The following is an 18,273-nucleotide window of genomic DNA, read 5'->3' on the forward strand; positions in this document are numbered from 1 at the left end:
ATCCACCCACCTCGGCCTCCCAAAGTGCTGGGATTACAGGCATGAGCCACCACACCCGGCTGGTGCAGGGTGTTTTTAAGGGGTAATGAAAGAGTTTTGAAACTAGACAGCTGGTAGTAGACAGCAACGTGAGCACATCCAGTGCCTCTGAGCTGCCTCCACCGTAGCCGTGTGCTACAGAAGCTCTACCTGAATTAATTTATTATTATTATTATTATTATTATTATTTTTGAGACAGAGTTTTGCTCTGTTACCCAGGTTGGAGTACAGTGTCATGATCTCGGCTCACTGCAACCTCCGCCTCCCGGGTTCAAGCGATTCTTCTGTCTCAGCCTCCCGAGTAGCTGGGATTACAGGCGCCCACAACCATGCCTGGCTAATTTTTGTATTTTTGGTAGAGATGGGGTTTCACCATATTGGCCAGGCTGGTCTCGAACTCCTGACCTCAGGTGATCTGCCCGCCTCAGCCTCCCAAAGTGCTGGGATTTCAGATGTGAGCCACTGTGCCCGCCCTATTTATTTATTTTTCTTTTTGAGACAGAGTCTTGGTCTGTCACCTAGGCTGGAGTGCAGTGGTATGATCTAGGCTCACTGCAGTCTCCGTCTCCTGGGTTCAAGCAATTCTCCTGCCCTCCTGCCTCAGCCTCCCGAATAGTGGGAATTACAGGTGCGCACCACCATGCCTGGCTAATTTTTTGTATTTTCTGGTAGAAACTAGGTTTCACCATGTTGGCCAGGCTGGTCTCAAACTTCTGGCCTCAAGTCATCCGCCTGCCTCAACCTCCCAAAGTGCTGAGATTACTGGTGTGAGCCACCGTGCCCAGTCCAATTTATTGATTTTTGCTTTTTGAGACAGGGTCTCACTCTGTCCCAGGCTAGAGGGCAGTGGCATGATCTTGGCTCACTGCAGGCTCAAAATCTCGGCCTCAAGCAATCGTACCACCTCAGCCCCCCAAGTAGCTAGGACTACAGGTGTGCATCGTCACGCCTGGCTAATTTTTGTGTGATTTTTTTTTGTAGAGACAGGATTTTAATATGTTGCCCAGGCTGGCCTTGAACTCCTGGGCCCATGTGATCCACCTGCGTTAGCTCATGTGATCCACCTGCCGAAATGCTGGGATTACAGACATGAGCCACCGCGCCCAGTCCCACCTTGATCTTTAAAAGGAATGAACAAGTAATACAAAGTCCCTGCTGGCAAAATGGGAAATTTGGGAAAGTAAAGGAGGAAATGGAACACAGCCCTACCTGACCGCAGGTGGGTGTGTCCCGGTCTCTATGTACATGTGTGTTGCCCAGGCTGTTCTCGAACTCCTGGCCTCCCAAAGGGATCCTCCTGCCTTGGCCTCCCAACCTGCTGAGACTGCTGGCGTGAGTCACTGTGCCAGGCCTGGGGATGATTTTGTAGGTGGCAGTAGAGGATTAATACAGTTTGCAAGTCTGTGGGGAAGGTGGGACGTTGACACCAGGCCCTTTTGTCTCCCAGGTACGGCAGAGGCCTCCCAGCCCAGTGTCTCCCCCAGAGCCGAGGCTTCACCTCTACCGATCAGGGTAGGGGTGGTGGGACCTTGGCAGGGTCCATGGGTAAGCAACAGCCGTGGCTCAGGACCTGCCCAGGATCCTCTGGCATGATTTGCCCCTGGCAGCCAGGTCCTACCCCAACCTGGTCACCGCATCTGGATAACAGAAAGTCCTGGAACCACACACAGGTGCACCAGCTCCCCTGGGGTCTGCAGCCCACAGGCGAAGCCCTCTGAGCCCCAAGTACCCAGGGAGAGGGTACAGCCCATGCCAAGGCTCAGAGACTGAAGGAGAGCCGAGAGGAGAGGCTCGGGAGCCTTGTGGTCTGGACAGGCCAGGGCCCCCAGGCTGCTCTCTGGCCCTCCCTGGTCTCGCACCCACTGTGGCTCTGCAGTCCACACCTGGGACCAGTGCTGGGGCGGCACCTCCTCCCTGCACACCCTGCCCCTTGCCCCCCTGCCCACCCTGCCCCTTACCCTCCACACCCTTTGCCCTCCCCTCGACAGGGAAGGCCAGAGCCAAGCATGATTGGCTGCTGAGTCTGACCTCTCTGAGGCTCCATCCTCTCATTTATGAAGAGGCAAAGGAGAGTTCCCCGAGAGTGGTCCTAGAGTGTGGTGGCGGACGGGCACGGACGTGTCCTGGTGGAGCAGTGACCCCTAGGCAGAGGCTGCCTGTCCTCAGAGCCTGTGTCCCTAAGAAGCTCCCCATGGGCTGGGACCTCAGTCCCCACACCACACAGCCCCTGCACTTGCTGGCACCCACACATGGCTGTCCTGGCAGAGCTCAGTTGAGGGCACCAGGGAAGACGTCAGGAAGACAAGAGGCCAAGCCATCTGGCCCCAGGACACAGCCCAGGCCTGACCCGTGGACAGAGCCGGGCGTGGGGTAGAGGGAGGATGAACCTGAAGTCTAACTTGAGAGCCCGGCCAGTGCTGACAGGATGATGGGGACAGGGCATGGAAGAAAATGTGGTTTCTCAATGGGGTTCTGGAAGGACTGTGGGAGGTCTTCAGGGGTGCTCAGGAGGGGAGGATGCACCTAACAGGTGAGAAGGGCTAGAGGTGAAACCCTCCCAAGAGCCACCAGGTGAGCTTTGTTGGGCCCACTTTACAGAGCAAGAGACTGAGGTCCGGAGAGATCCCCACACTTCTTTCTTTCCCCACTTGACCACATTCTTGGAATGACAGCCCAGGAACCAATGGGCATTAGTTTTGAATGTTCCAGCAGCACTGACCCCGTCTCAGTTCTGTCTCCCAATGACAGAGCGAGAGGTCACTGAGGACATCAAGAAGACCTGGCCAGCCCACAACAGCTGCTCTCATCAGACCATGAACACCTACACCCCAACACCTGTGCACAGCCACCCCAACACCTATGCAGATGCAACCCTACACCTGTGCAGACACACCCCTACACCCATGCACAGACGTACCCCAACACCTGTGCACAGACACACCCTCATGCCCCTGCACACCCCTAACCCCACTCTCCTGCACACTCATACCCCTACACCATGCATCACACCTGAACCCCATGACCAACACTCACCATGGGCAGCAGTGTGGTGGGTCAGGCCCCACTGGGCCACGGTGTGGGCTCTCCTGCCCTTTTCACCTCTGCCCCCTGCCTGAGCTGACGCTCACAGGGAAGGCCCAGCAGCAGCCAGGTTAATATGCATTCTTCTGACTTTGAGAGGCCGAGGCGGGTGAATCATGAGGTCAGGAGTTCAAGACCAGCCTGGCCAACATGGTGAAACTTTGTCTCTACTAAAAATACAAAAATGAGCCGGGCGTAGTGGCGGGTGCCGGTAATCCCAACTACTTGGGAGGCTGAAGCGGGAGAATCGCTTGAACCCGGGAGGCGGAGGTTGCGGTGACCCAAGATCGCGCCACTGCACTCCAGCCTGGGTGACAGAGTGAGACTCTATCAAAAACAAAAAGAAAAAAATGTATTTTTCTGGGAGCCTGGACAGGTTCTCTGGGGCGAGTGAAGGGAAGGCGTGGATTTGGGCCATGGTCCTGGTCCTGGGTCTAGGCTCTGTGTGGTGGGGTCACCAGCCTCCCCTGGCACCATCCTGGCTGCATCCCCTGCCCAGCCTGGGCACGTCCCACCACATGCCCCGCACGGGTCTGGAGTCTGGGGAAGGTGTGGCCACAGGTGTGGAGTGACAGGCTGTGACAGTTGTGTCAGCAGATCCTCTGGGCAGGGAGCTGTAAGGCAGGCAGGGTCAGGCGCTAGACAGCCCAGGACCCCAGGGAGGCGGGGCCGTGGCTCGGCCGGAATGTCCTTCCCCGTGACTCGGCTTTCTTCCCCTGACCCGGCCAGTCCTGGCCGCAGTCCTGTCCATGGGGCGGCAACTGGTGCTGGGTGGTACGGCCAGGACTGGGGCAGGACGGGGTGGCCCTGCTGGGATCTGGAAAATGGTGTGTGGGGTTCCCCAGGACGCAGGATGTGGGCTCTGTGTGGCTCCCCAGACCCTGGAAGGTTCCCTGGGACCCGAGATCTGGCCCCGATAGGTCTGGGGGCCTGTTCTGCCACCCTCCCTGGAGCAGCGGCTGTGGTGTCCCGCAGAAAAAAGCCTCTCCGGATTTCCTAGGTCATGGCATGACACAGAGGTAGGGCCTGGCTCCCAACCTGACTGAAGATGAGACCCTTGGGGCAGCCCATGGGGGAGGAAGCAGATCCCAGCCTTCCCTTCATGCCCGTCCCCTCCCACAAAGGTTGCTCTTGGAAAAGGTGGGACCACGTTCCCCAGGGAGCTTAAGCCTGCCAGGGAGCAGGGTGGGAAGGACCTGGGGGCCAGGCCCCTAGGAGTACATTCCAGGGCCCCATAGCTGGAACTGGGAACAAAAGGAAGTTGGAGGCAGGTAGGGGCAGGCGGGGGCACCTGAGGCTGGCGGAGAAGTCAAGACTGGGGGCCGTGGGGTCACAGGGGGGCGTCCTGTGAAGCTGCTCACTGGCCAGGGATGGTGCCACCTGTCCACACCCACACCTCCTTTCCTGCAGAAAAGGGCGGCCTGGGCCTGGGGGCTGACCCAGGGCCACTGTTGGGGAGCAGGCATTAGAGCCAGGTCTGGGGTGGGTGCTCCCAACACCACCCAGAGTGCAGCTGCAGAGATGCAGACACACGTGGCCCTTCCTACCCCTTCCCGCACCTCCAGGCCACTAGCAGGCGACGGGATTGCACCACACCCAGAGGTGCCTCTCCCCTGCTGCACCATCGCTGTCTCTGACACATCCATGATTGCTGAGGGAGGGGCATGACCCCCGGAAGGTACCTTACCCAAAACCTGAGTGGTATTCAGTGCCCAGGTGCCCATGGAGTCCTGTGTCAGATGGAGCCTGGCCAGCTGGGCCCTGGTGCCAGGCCTGGAATGCCCCCCCACCCCCGCAACTGCTAGACCTTTCTACAAGCTGAGCCCTTGGAGGTCAGGGGTACCTCATGCTACCAGAGTGCCAGAATCCTCAGAGAGGGGCCCAGGGTCGCGGAGGCTCTGGCCCAACCCCACAGCGCCCTGTCCTGTCCAGGCCTGGGCTGAGCTGTCCCAGGTGGCCTGCTCGCTAGCCGTGCTGAGCCTTTCCTCTGGGTAACAACCTGGCAAGCCCCCAGCCCCAGCCCCCAGCAGCCATCACATCACTGTGACCACTCGGTGGTCTTCCAGTCCCCCCAGTCAAAGCCCACAGACTTGACCTCTCTGCTGGGAGCCAGTGCTCGTCAGTCTGCCTGCTCCCTCCCCTCTGAGGGCAAGGAGGCTCCACCCCAGCTCTGGGTGGGCAGTCCTGGGGTCCACACTCATGAGAAGCCATGCCTAAGAGGGGGCCAGACCTGGGGGTCCGAGCCAAACCCCAGGTGCTCCCTGGGACCCCTGGAGGGATGAGTGGGCATCTTCCCAGCTGGGAGAAGACCTGGCTCTGGAAGGGGCGCCCCTTTGTGCTTCAAGAGGCAGGAGGGGGCAGTGAGACCCCAGGCTCTCCGGCTCTGTCTTCCTCCCCCTGTTGCTGCTCTACGGTGGGTTCAGGGTTCAGGGATCAGGGCCAAGCTGCAGGCAGACGTGGAAGGTGTCTTGATGGCTTCGGTGGGGGCCCCAAGCCCAGCTGGCAGGCCTGGTGACTCAACAATCTGGGATGGGGAGCACGGTGCCCCCGCCACCCCAGCAGGCAATACCTTGTGGAGGACCCATTCCCGCAGCTGCCCACGGTGCCCCCACCCCCTCTGCTGCTCTCCCTCACAGAAACTGACGAATCGCCTGGTACAGGAAGACGGGAGCACCACCTGCATCACCCAAGGTGGCTCCACCACCTGCCCTGGGCAGCAGCACGGGCCAACTACGTGGAGTCTTCCTCCACGAAGTCCGAGGCCCCCTCACCACTTGCCACAGGCCTGGGTTCTGTTCACAGGCTCTCATCTTGATGTCTGGGGATGGGGGTGGTTGGGCCCCAGGTAGGGGTGAGGCCCAGACTCAGCCTCTGTGAGTGCCAGTGGGAGGGCGGCCTCGTTACATTCCACAGAAAGAACAGGCGGCCTTACTGGACTTGGCATCCCGGAAGGCTGGGCTCCAGGTGGAGAGCCAAGGCCCACACGGCCTCATTGCCAGGGATGCGCCTCCTCCTGCCCTCTGGAGGGGTCCTCCATTGATACCCACTGCCTCTTTTGTGCGAAGGTCCGGGCTTACTGGTGCCGGGGCCTCCGAAGCCCCAGGGTCTGTGAGGGGCCAGTTAAAGCGTTCCTGTGGCCCTGACAACCAGACTCCTTGGTCCAGGCCAACAAAGGCCTTACACCCTGAAGCTGCCTCAAACCTCGGCACCCAAAGTGCCCCGTTATTTCCACGTTGCAAACGCGCTGGGAGAAGCGCCTCGCGGGGTCCAGCGGGTGGACAGCCCTGGCCTCCCCGAAGGTGGAGACGTCCGGGTTCTCAGCCGCGAGAGGGGCGGGGCAGGGGCGCAGTGCTGGAGTGGGCGGCTTTGTGGGGCCCCGCAGGGCGCGGAGCCACCTGGGGAAACGGAAGTTCAGGGAGGGCGAGGCCGTGCCCCAAATCCAGGCAGCGCAGGCCGCGGGCCGCTCCCCGAGCCAGGAGGGGCCGCCGTCCGCACCGGGACCGACGAGGAAGCGGAGGTCTGAAGGGGGACAGGTCGGACGTGGCCTCAGAGAGGGAGGATGCGGGCCCCGGAGCTGAGCCAGGCGGCCGGAACCCCACGGGGCCCGCGCGCCCCTCCCCGCCCAAGGGGCCCCGGCGTTGGGGGACAAGGGGTCGCTGCCTGGAGGACGCTGGGACCTGCCGCGCTGCGCTCCCCGCGAGCCGGGGAAACGGAGGGACGTGGGGAATGGGGGTTGGCGGGGAGCAGCGAGCCTGGACTCCGGGGGAGGCGAGGCAGGGTGGCCCCAGTCCCGGGGCGCGGAGGGGGCGGGCGAGCTCCGGAGCGGGGGCGCCACGGGGACGGTTCCGGTTGGGGGGTCCCTGGGCCCGGCGGGGTTGCGGGACGCGCCGTCGGGGAGCGGCGGCCCGGGAGCCCGTCCGGAGGCGGCGCGGGGTCCGGGCGGGGCGCGCAGGGGCGGCGCCAGGCGGTGACGTGCGCGGGGGACGTGCCGCGCCAGCGACCCGAGCACTTAAAGTCGCCCCCGGCGCGGCGCCGGGCGGCAGAGGCGGGCGGAGGCGGCGAGAGGCGGGCGGAGGCGGCCCAGCGGCGGCAGGTAGGCGCGGCCGCGACGCTCGTGCGCGGGCCGGGGCCCAAGAGCTTCCCCGTGCCCGGCAAGGGGGCGGCCTCTGGGTCCGCACTCTCGCCCCCACCCCGCCCACTTTGTCCCTCAGGTCCGGGGGCGCCCGGGGCATGGACTAGCCTTCTCGCCCCCCGCGCGGCCCCCACCGAGGGCTCCCGAGAGCCAGCCGCGCCCCTCCGCGCCCTCGCATCCCTGGCTGCCCAGTCTCGTGGCCCCCGGTCCGGCCGGGCGTCCACCCGTCGGGCTGCCCTCAGGGGCTGGGCTCCGGCCAGGACGTGGCTGCGCTGGCGGCCAGGCCCGGTCCGGGTATAAATAGCTCGGTCCGCGGCGGCGGGGGGCGCGGGCTATATTTGGTGGGGCTGCTGCAGCCCTCCCTGTATGGGTGGCCTCCGCGAGGGGAGTGGGGAGCACGTGCGCTCTGGCCCAGGCGCTTTCCCCTGTTCACAGCACCCTAAACACTCCCCGACCCACACCCGCCCTTGGGCAATGACTAACAGCCCGTGCAGGGAAATGGAGGATCCCCTCCAGGGCCAGGCTGGGCTCCCTGGGTTCGCCCTACCTCTACCCCAGCCCCCAGGCGTGGGAAAACCAGGCACAGACTTTGGTAGCCTCCCACTTCCTAACCCACGCCTGTTTCCCCATCCCAAAAGTGGGTTGATCAGGAGCCTCCCTGGGTGTTGGGCCAGCCAAGACACAGCGGCTGCAGAGTGGAAGGAAGTCTTTAGCTCTGGCCGGGGCCACCAGGGGTGGCTGGAGTCGGTGAGGGACGAGGAGGGGAGCCGAGGGGCCGCTGTCCTCCTCTCTGTCCCAGAGGCACCGAGCTTCGTGGCCAGGCGGCCTGGGCTGAAAGGGTCCCTCTCCTGGTGATGGCCAGAGTCAGGCCTGTTGGGCGGGAAATGGCCGTTGGCCCACCCCAAGGCTCAAGGGCTTGTCCGTGCTGAGCACAAGGGTGGGTGGTCTTGTGTCTATTGGGGCTGGGGAGTCCAGGGTCCCAGCTTCACTTCACAGGCCTGGGAGTCAGGTGGGGGCTGGCCTGACCGTGCTGGGAGAGGAACTGTTCTCCAGCATGGTGTGGAGGAGGCTAGGCTGGACTCCCTCATGGCGAGCAGGAACTGAGGAGGTGCTAGGAGGCCATGGTGGGTGTCTGCCCCCAGAGAGGCTTTGAGTGCACAGGGGCACTGCCTTGGCAGGTGCAGTCTTTCCCCCAGGGCTCTGTGGTGTGGACAGTCTGGGGTGGGCATCTGGAGGCCTGATCTCAAGGCAGACTTGGTAACGACCCCATGTGACCTTGGGCAGGGCCCACCATCCAGGCCACCCAGAAAGCCATGTGGCCTGCATGGTCAGGCCAGCCCCCACTGACTGAAGCAGGGCACTTTACTTTGGAGGTGCAGCTACCAGAGGGCTCTATGGATCCCGGGCCCAGCCGTCAGGCCGGACGGTTCCCCCCCACTGGCCTGCACTGACCCTTATGCCAGGCTTGGCTGGCTCAGCGGTGGGTTCTGGGGTGACCTGGCCACGTGGGACAGAAGGGCCAGTGCCGCCCCCTCCAGTGAGGAGCCAAATGTGGGCTACACTCTGGGCCCCAGCGGGGGCCTTCTGGGCGGTGGCGAAAAGCCATTGGAGGTGCCCAGGCCCTGGCGCAGGGGCGGGGCAGGAGCAGATAGGGCTCGTGGAGTCCTCCCAGCGTCACCTGCCCGAGTCAGTCCCATCTGTGAAATGGGCCACGCCGGGCAGCCGCACGCACAGAACCGCGGGGGCCCCTGCCCCGAGACCCGCGGTTCACGAGTCGACGTCCCCGAGCCGCGCCCACTCGACCCACCTCTGCAGCAAGTGGAGCCGGCCCCGCCCTGTGGCTTCGAGGCCCCGACGCCTGGCGCGGCTCCCGGGCTCCGCTGACCCCGGTGGACCCGCGCGCCGGCAATTACGGTAGCGTCCGGTAGGGCTCCTACTGCGGGCAATACGGGGGCTCCTCCCATGGCGCGGTCACGTCCCCCACGTCCCGCGGCCGGCGGGGCGGGACCGGGCGGAGCATCCTTCCCTCCCCCTCCCCCAGGTGGGCCCCGCCCAACCTCGCCCACCCGCGCCGACCCCCGCCGGCAGAGCCGGGAAGCCGGAACCCGCAGGCGGGGCGGGGGTGCGCCGAGGAGGGACCTCTCCTGGCGAGGGAGGAGTTTTGGGTTCCCCCCTCCGCCCCCCACCTCCCGCCTTCCTGCCTCCTCCCGGTCACTACCTCCCCCCGGGTCCCCACGACGCCCGCTGGGCGGCGGTGGGGTGGGGGCGCCTCCTGACCCGAGTCCCCCTCTAGTCTTGGCCTTCGGGCACTGGCTTTAGGGTGGAGGGGTGCATGGGAATCCAGGAATGGGGCGAGGTGGCCTCGTGGAGGGGCGGCCTGGCGGGGTCCGGGAGGCCTGGGAGGTGGGGGAAGGCGGCTCTGGACCAGCTCCGGCCCCAGGGCGGTGACCTCGGCCTTGCGGAAAAGGGGTCTTCAAGCTCTGAGACCCCGGAGTGTCAGCTCAGGGCTGAAGCCGGCGGCGGCACATGCAGCCTCCCTTTCCCACGTGGGACTTGAGCCCAGTCCCTCTTGGGGCACCAGTGGGGGGCTCCTGGCCCTGGTGTAAGTGGCCAGTCCGGCCTGTGCGTCTGCCCCGCCGGCCCCTGCCGTCATGATGTAAGCGGACACAGCGGCAGGGCACGGGCGTGCGCGGGGGTCCGCGGGGGTCAGAGGTGGGGTGCAGGGCCCAGGCCTGGGGCAGCCCCTTGCGCAGCGTCCACCCCCTGCCAGCTCGGCCCGGACACCTTTGCAGGCGGCCGGGGCGGGGCTGCCGGGGGTTACTCACTGCTCCTTCCTTGTTTGCACAACAGGGATGGCGGGGGAAGAAGGGAACTCAGCGAGGCCCCTCCCCGGGTGCGGCGCCCTCCCGCCCTCAGCACCCCTTAGCAGCCAGGCGCTAGCCACAGAGGGGCCGCTTCCTTGGTCCTCAGGCAGCTCCCTTGGATCCAGGAAGGAAAGGAATTGCCCTTTTCCTGCTCCGCCTCCTGCCTGGGCCACAAAGGCAGGGCCAAGGCCCATCCTTCAAGGGCTGGAGTCAGTTAGGTAACAGACCTCGGGCCCGGGGCTCAGGCCACTGCACGGACCCAGGGAACGGGCTGACAGTCCAGTGGAGGCCTCAGCGAGGCGGCGGCGCTGCGCATAAACCTGAGGACCTAGGCGGGTGAGGGGTCTGCAGGTCCAGACGCCTGAGGGGAAGCATGCCAGGCTGCCCAGTGCCCCCCAAGGAGGTCAGCAAGGTTACTGGAGAGAGGCCCAGGAGGAGCAGGCTTGGGCAGCAGGGGTCGGGTTCCGGACCCTCTGTGCGTGAGTCCACATTGGCTCTGCAGGTCGGCATTTCGAGCCACCTGGCATTGCGTTCCAAGCCTGTGACGGGGCAGTGCAGGGGTCTGACTGGCAGGCACCCAGGTCCTGAGGGCTTCATGGTTGAGTCCTGGCCTAAAGCCAGGGGTCCTTACAGACCTCTGTGCCCTGCACCCTTGAGGGAACTGCTGCCAGCAGCCCCTGGCTTGGGAGGGCACACGGCTGTGGGATGCAGGGTCTCCTGCAAGGGCTCCACCCACCCCTGCCCCAGGCCTCCTGCTCAGCTTCCAGCAGCCTGGGGTCGTGGAGTCTTTGGGGGACCCGCTCTCTGGCAGCCCCCACCTGGGAGATCAGCTTTCTCATCCCAGAGGCCAGGTTATTTCTGGGCGGGTTGGCACGCTTCCTGGGGGGGGGGGGGGGGGGCAGTAAATGTCAGGGGAAGGCCAGCCTATGGCGTTTGCCCACGGAGAGGCCAATGCTTGGTGACTGTGGCGTGTGCTCCAGGCAGGACAGCCCCAGGGTGGTCCTCAGAACACCAGGCGACCTGTACCTTGGCCCATCGCAGTGCTGGGGTTACCCTGGGAGATGGGTTGTCTGCGCCGTTATTTCGTGCCCCTTCCCCGTACTCCGCCTCCTGTGGAATCCCGTGCCCCAAGCCATGTGGGCAGACAGCTGGCTCCAAGTCAGCCCCTGGACACCAGGCTGGAGTGGGAACTCCTGGAGCCATTTCAGCATGGCTGGCACCCCAGGCTGGGTGAGGACAGACGATGGTGCCAGGCTGTGGTCTGGGGGCTTGTCCAAATGCCTCATCTTGACACAGAAAATGGCCCTCCCCACGTGAGCTTCACGTGGAAGCCACAAGCACCTCAGGTCTCAGAACATGCTGTGCCTTCCTGGCCAGTGAGTCCTGGCACTGCCCCAACCCTCTGCCAGCCCTCCTTGACTCTAGTTCAGGGGCGCCGCGTCTCCTGAGGGTGGCCCCCGTCCCCTGCCTCCCCGCGAGCCCTCGTCTGTCTCCTGAGGACCCTGGCAAGCTTCAGATGCTGGGTTTGCCTGCGTCCCCCGCCCCCACTGGTGCAGCCAAGGAGACTCAGAGGCCCTGGTGCCTCTTTGTGCTTTGGAGGGGGAGCCTGGGGTACGCGAAATCCGGCTGTTCTGTCTCTTGTATATTTCCTTCCTTGGCCTTGCATGGCCTGTTTATTTTAAAAAGTGCCAACCTGCAACCCCAAACAAGCTGGGGCCCTGAGGCCGTCAACCCCTCCAGTCTCCCCCGTGACCCACAGTCTGCATCCTTTCCCAGTTTCATTCCTCAAGTGCATGTATTTTTAATATCTTGTAGTTACCCTGCTGTATACTGTCATCTTAGGAAACTTTTAAACTTAATACCAGTATGAGCAGGACCTACCCTGCTGCTTAGTGACCCCAGACAGCATGTCCTGAAGTGGTGTGTCCTGGGGAGGTGTGACAGGCGTCCTCTGTCCTGTCCCAGGCACTGTGTGGGGGCATCCGGTGTCCAGGTGCAGAAGCAAAAGCTGCTCCCGGGTTTCCCAGAAATGGTCCCGAGGCCTTGGCCCCAGGGAAGCCAGTACAGGTTGGGGAGTGGACCTCTGGCCCTGTGGCGGGGGTCTGTTCTGCTCCAGTGGACCGCATCTGCCTCGTCATCAGCCAGCCAGCCACAGCTGGCTCCTGGGTCCCCTCGTCAAGCGGCATTTCCCAGTAACAGTGACTTCGTGGAACACTTATGAAGCCCTTACAAACCATCCTCGGACCTCTAAGGCAGGGACTCCAGGAGGCACAGCACCTGTGGTGGGGATGGTCAGGCAGGCTGGATGTGGGGAGGGGTCAAAAGGAGTGAGGAGCCACGCGCGGAACCCCTCAGACTCTCCCAGCAAAGGTCCTTGCCCTTGTGCGGGTCCTGCCTCTAGTTACGTGTTTGCCTTAGAGGCAAAGTTGGGCCGTCACGGAGGACCCACCAGGATGGGGTCTGCGGACACACTTGCAGGAGGAACCCAAGGAAAGGGGGCGGGGGTGGAGCCCCACAGATTGCGTGGAGCTTGCACAGCAGGCCTGCTGCTGCCTCCCGGGGCGCTGGTTCACAGCAGTCTGGAGAAGCTGAGCCGGCTGGACCAGACCACCCAAGGTCTCAGGTTGCAGCTCCCTGGTAAGGAGAGGACAAGGTGACTTCTGGGTGGGGTGGGGCATGAAGATGGAAGTCTGGCCTCAGGTTCCAACTTGACTCAAACGAGCTGAGCTCCTGGAGTTTACAAAAGGGACACCAGCTTCAGACATCGTGGGGGCTGGCGTGGTTTGCTCTGGTGGGCTGGATGGGAGCCTCCCCAGCCCCTCCCCTCCCCAGGAGGCTCCAGACCCTCCTGATTTTAGGCTGCAGCCTGTGGGTCACTCCAGGCACAGGTGGGGTGAGTCTCTTCTCACTGGAGGAGTTGCTGAGCAAAAGGGCTGGTGGGAGGCAAGGGGGCATCCAGGGATAAGGGGCCAGCTGTGCCCCCCCTTCCCCACCCCACCCACTCTAATACTGCAGCCCCTGTGCTTCCAACTGCCCGCTCCAGCCTGATGCCCAGCCCCTCACCGCCAGCGACTGCCCGCCTCCTCTTGTGCAAGCTCCTGGCGGGCTCCACTGAAGCCAAAGTGGGCCCTTGGGGGCAGGAGAGCCAGAGCAAGGCACGCTCCATCTAGATTTAGACAGGGAGAGACCTGGCGGACGCCACCCCCGAGGCCCCGGGGCGAGCTCAGTGCTGGGGACCGGAGGTGCAGGCTGTTGCCAGAATCATGGTGTGTGGCCCTGCCCAGCACGGGTCAGCCAGAGCGAGCCAGGACAGAAATGACGGCCAGGCCCATGTTCCTGCCGGGGGCTGCTCCTCCCAGGAGGTAATCTGAGTCCTGGCCGAGCCCAAAAAAGCCACTGCCCTTTAGAGCCAGCTGTGTGAGTGTAGGAGGCAGTGCAGAGGGAGTGGGACCCCCAGCTGCTAGCCTCCCTCCACATCCTCCTGCCTCCACCAAGCACCAGGTCAGGGGGCCACAAGTGCGGGCGCTGGGCAGCTGCCCCTCAGCCGAGCTGCGGGGCCATCCAGCCCAGGTGTGTGTGCCACCCAACTCGTGTTGCTCCCCGACGGGCTGCAGCTGGGATGGTCACCCGGGCAGCCTGAGTCAGCCTGTGTTCTCTCTCAGGTGAGGCGGAACCGACCCTCTCGGCCATGGGAGGGGCCGTGGTGGACGAGGGCCCCACAGGCGTCAAGGCCCCCGACGGCGGCTGGGGCTGGGCCGTGCTCTTCGGCTGCTTCGTCATCACCGGCTTCTCCTACGCCTTCCCCAAGGCCGTCAGCGTCTTCTTCAAGGAGCTCATGCGGGAGTTCGGGATCGGCTACAGCGACACAGCCTGGATCTCCTCCATCCTGCTGGCCATGCTCTACGGGACAGGTGAGGGCGGCCTCACACCGGGCCCCCGTCCGGGGCTCTGCTGGCAGATCCTGCCAGGCGCAAGAGCCCGCGTGTGGCCAGGCTCGGCAACAGGGCCTTCTGCCCGCTCCCCAGGAACCCTGGAGGGAAGCCCTTGGGGCCGGGATCCTGCTGGGCAGCAACATGTTCTCCACAGGGCCAACCCAGGCAGGGTGCGAAGTCCATCCTGGCCCCTGTCCAAACGGGTCGGCTGTATTTATAGACAGTCCCAGAGGACAGGGCTGCCCAGAGCCGTTCCTGAAAAGATGGCTGTTCCTGCGCTGCAGGGACCACAGAGCCCAGCAGGTGGCACTCGCCTGTCACTCTGCCCTGCGCTCTGGGACTGGCCCCCAGCGTGCCCCAGTGCCCCGCGGAGGGAGGGGTGGCGTGGGAAGGGGAGGCCAGCTGCAGACTGGGAGCTCGGTGGGCTGGGGGGGGCAGAGCTGGCTGCAGGCCCAGCCCCCCTCAGCTGCCGCCCTCCTCAGGCCCACTCTGCAGTGTGTGCGTGAACCGCTTTGGCTGCCGGCCCGTCATGCTTGTGGGGGGCCTCTTTGCGTCCCTGGGCATGGTGGCTGCGTCCTTTTGCCGGAGCATCATCCAGGTCTACCTCACCACTGGGGTCATCACTGGTGAGTGGGGCCGGCCGGTGGGCCGCAGGTGCTGGGAGGGGGACGGGCCGTGCACTTCTGCTCCTGGGTCCAGGCCACCTCTGGAGGACAGCAGGGCGGGTGGCTGCGGGATGTCCCGGCCCCACCTCGTCCCCCTCTTGCGAGTGTGGGTGGCAGGGGCTCTGCACACTGGGAGCCCGAGCCCGTGGGAACCTGGGGGTAGAGACGCGGGTCTTGGGCTTTGGGGGCAGCCTTGTGGGGGCTCTCACCACATTCCCTTTCCTCCAGGGTTGGGTTTGGCGCTCAACTTCCAGCCCTCGCTCATCATGCTGAACCGCTACTTCAGCAAGCGGCGCCCTATGGCCAACGGGCTGGCGGCAGCAGGCAGCCCCGTCTTCCTGTGTGCCCTGAGCCCGCTGGGGCAGCTGCTGCAGGACCGCTACGGCTGGCGGGGCGGCTTCCTCATCCTGGGCGGCCTGCTGCTCAACTGCTGCGTGTGCGCCGCACTCATGAGGCCCCTGGTGGCCGCGGCCCAGCCGGGCTCGGGGCCGCCGCGATCCTCCCGGCGCCTGCTAGACCTGAGCGTCTTCCGGGACCGCGGCTTCGTGCTGTACGCGGTGGCCGCCTCGGTCATGGTGCTGGGGCTCTTCATCCCGCCCGTGTTCGTGGTGAGCTACGCCAAGGACCTGGGCGTGCCGGACACCAAGGCCGCCTTCCTGCTCACTGTCCTGGGCTTCATTGACATCTTCGCGCGGCCGGCTGCGGGCTTTGTGGCGGGGCTTGGGAAGGTGCGGCCCTACTCCGTCTACCTCTTCAGCTTCTCCATGTTCTTCAACGGCCTCGCGGACCTGGCGGGCTCCACGGCCGGCGACTACGGCGGCCTGGTGGTCTTCTGCATCTTCTTTGGCATCTCCTACGGCATGGTGGGGGCCCTGCAGTTCGAGGTGCTCATGGCCATCGTGGGCACCCACAAGTTCTCCAGCGCCATCGGCCTGGTGCTGCTGATGGAGGCGGTGGCCGTACTCATCGGGCCCCCATCAGGAGGTGAGCGCTGCGCCCCCAGGCAGTTCCCCACGTCTGCCCTTCCCATCAGATGCCCACTTTGCGAGGCAGGGATGCACACCCCTAGGCAGCTGTCGGCATTGTGGGACTCAGAGCTGAAGGGGGTGCACTGTGCTGAACCGACCCTGATTCTGCTGGGGCCAGTGGGTCTCCGTTAGGAGTGAGGGGCTCGGTCCGGCACAGTGCACCCCAGATAGACAAGGCAGCTAGGGGCTGGATCCGTGGGGTGGGCAGCTCCTCCAGGCTCTACATGGGCACCACGTGGCAGCTCCGGGCAACCCCACAGCCAGTTTTTGTATTTTGGGGCCTCCTTTTTGAAGGCTGACTGAGCTAACACGTGAGGGAAATTAGGTTTGACTGGAGCAGCCTTGCCCAGGCTCTGGCTGCCTGGCGAGGGGGTCCTGGGCTTGGGGAGGGCCAAGGTCTCACCCCCAGACTCGTGTCTTGGAGTCCGCGGTGGCCAGGACACAGGGCTGGTGCTGGACTCAGCAGGGCTTCTGGGGCTGCCCACTGGAAGCCTCAGGGGAACTCGGTGGGGACCAGCCTGACTCCTGCCACCAACCAAAGCCCAAACTCTCCGCAAAGCCACTGCTATTTTTAGCCTCTTAAGTCTTCGTTCCCCTGGGGAGGAGGGAGAAGAGGCTGAGGAGGGAGGATGCCCCCAGCTGGAACACATGGAGGGAGAGAACACCTCCCAGCCCCACCAACTCAGAGGCAGACAGGGCGACCCGTGTGTGCTGAGACGCAGAGACACAGGCTTGGGGGAGCTCTGGGCCCTGGGGGCAGCCCGCAGAAGCAGCTGGGACTAAAGGGGTCTTCCTACAGGCAAGCTCCTGGATGCGACCCACGTCTACAAGTACGTGTTCATCCTGGCGGGGGCCGAGGTGCTCACCTCCTCCCTGATTCTGCTGCTGGGCAACTTCTTCTGCATTAGGAAGAAGCCCAAGGAGCCACAGCCCGAGGTGGCGGCCGCGGAGGAGGAGAAGCTCCACAAACCTCCTGCAGACTCGGGGGTGGACTTGCGGGAGGTGGAGCATTTCCTGAAGGCTGAGCCTGAGAAAAACGGGGAGGTGATTCACACCCCGGAAACGAGTGTCTGAGTGGCTGGGCGGGGCCGGCAGGCACAGGGAGGAGGTACAGAAGCCGGCAACGCTTGCTATTTATTTTACAAACTGGACTGGCTCAGGCAGGGCCATGGCTGGGCTCCGGCTGCCGGCCCAGCGGATCGTCGCCTGATCAGTGTTTTGCGGGAGAAGGTGGCGGGGTGGGAACCATGTCATTCCAGAGTGGATCTGTGGTGAAACCAAGCCACAAGGTTACAAGGCATCCTCACCAGGGGCCCCGCCTGCTGGTCCCAAGCAGCCTGTGGCCACTGCTATGCTCAAGGACCTAGAAACCCGCACTGCAAGACAACGTGACTTTAATGGGAGGGTGGGCCGCGGACAGGCTGGCAGGGCAGGTGCTGCGTGGGGCCCTCTCCAGCCTGTCCTACCCTGGACTCTCACATGGGGCCTGTGCCCACCCCTCTAGTGTCTTGGGGACAGCTCCTTCCACCCCTGGAAGGTGGAAATAAACCTGGATGTGGGTGGAGCGTCAGGACAATGGTTTCCTAGGACTGTGTGGTTTTGCCATGTGGCCTAACTGTGTCCCAAATCTCACATCTGCTGGTAGCCTGGCTGTTCCTACAGTGGCTCTGTCCTCACCAGCTTTCCCTGCAGCAGCACAGCATTCGTAGCAGGGGCAGGCACTGCGTGGAGGGGGGTGTGGGGCGGGTGCCTGGAGGCCGCTTGTGCCAGGGTGGTCTCTGAAACGTTCCCTGGGAGCCCCTAAGTGGTGGTTATATGGGAGCTGAGGTGGAACAGGCCACTTTATTCACTGCTATGTTTAAGAAACAGGACTCTCCTGCCTTCCCTTTTTTGCCCCTCTGGCTGGCAGTGTGCACAGTGTGGCCGGTGCCCAGGGCTGGTCTTTGTGCCCTGTCCTCCATCCAGCCCAGTCCAGCACTTGGGCTTGTCCTGGGCACCTAACACCCACCTGCCCTCGTGGCCAGCAGTGGCCTGCGTGGCTGGGAGCCCGGTCAGAGGCCGCCGGGGCCCTCAGTAGGTGCGTCGTGGGCGCTGGGGACGGCAGCGGGTGCCCTGGCGGGCTGCATGCAGCCGGAGAGATGCCATGTCCCTGCTCCTCTGCAATGAAAAGCAAGCGAAAAGTGCACATCTCAGCTCCAGGTGCCCCCATCTGCCCCTGGCCTTGCCCCAGCTGGGCTGGAGCTCTCTCAGCCCAGGCTCCTGCCTGCAGCCGCAGGGCTGTGGAGGCCTCTAGCAGGGCTCAGGCTGGCGGGCAATGCCAGCAGCTGCAGGGATCAAGGTCCACCTCTGCACAGCCAGGCCCATGTGTCTCGACAGAGTCCACCAGCCCCACCCAGCAGCTGAAGGGAGAAGGATGAGGAGGTGGGAGCAGGCAAGGTGGTGGGAAGCAGGCAGCCTGGGCCTCAGAAGACACATGGCAGTGTGCACAGTGCCGTGTGCCGGGGGTGCCGGCCGGCACCCCCACATCAGGGC

At 64.2% G+C, this 18,273-nt stretch overlaps 2 protein-coding genes across 8 annotated transcripts in view; one reads left to right on the forward strand and one right to left on the reverse strand.

The window, feature by feature from the left end:
• The first annotated feature begins 6,513 nt into the window (after positions 1–6,513).
• Positions 6,514–17,327, forward strand: SLC16A3 (solute carrier family 16 member 3). 7 transcript variants are annotated; one of them, XM_025362813.1, is made up of 5 exons: positions 6,514–6,653; positions 13,779–14,027; positions 14,531–14,674; positions 14,942–15,697; positions 16,541–17,327. In XM_025362813.1, the coding sequence occupies exons 2-5, from the start codon at positions 13,805–13,807 to the stop codon at positions 16,813–16,815; spliced, it is 1,398 nt and encodes a 465-aa protein (XP_025218598.1). In that variant the 5' UTR covers positions 6,514–6,653; positions 13,779–13,804; the 3' UTR covers positions 16,816–17,327. The 7 variants fall into 7 exon arrangements, with proteins under 7 accessions (XP_025218598.1, XP_025218597.1, XP_025218595.1 ...); XM_025362812.1 differs by having other exon boundaries at positions 6,520–6,637; XM_025362810.1 differs by lacking the exon at positions 6,514–6,653 and adding an exon at positions 7,134–7,213.
• The window catches only part of CSNK1D (casein kinase 1 delta), a 32,987-nt gene continuing 31,571 nt past the window's right edge, over positions 16,858–18,273 (reverse strand). The window contains exon 9 of the mRNA XM_025362806.1: positions 16,858–17,898. Coding sequence (XP_025218591.1) covers positions 17,812–17,898 — 87 coding nt within the window. The 3' untranslated portion in view covers positions 16,858–17,811. The remainder of the gene's footprint in view (positions 17,899–18,273) is intronic.

Source organism: Theropithecus gelada, chromosome 16 (assembly GCF_003255815.1).
Source record: "Theropithecus gelada isolate Dixy chromosome 16, Tgel_1.0, whole genome shotgun sequence".
NCBI classification, from domain to species: Eukaryota; Metazoa; Chordata; class Mammalia; order Primates; family Cercopithecidae; genus Theropithecus; species Theropithecus gelada.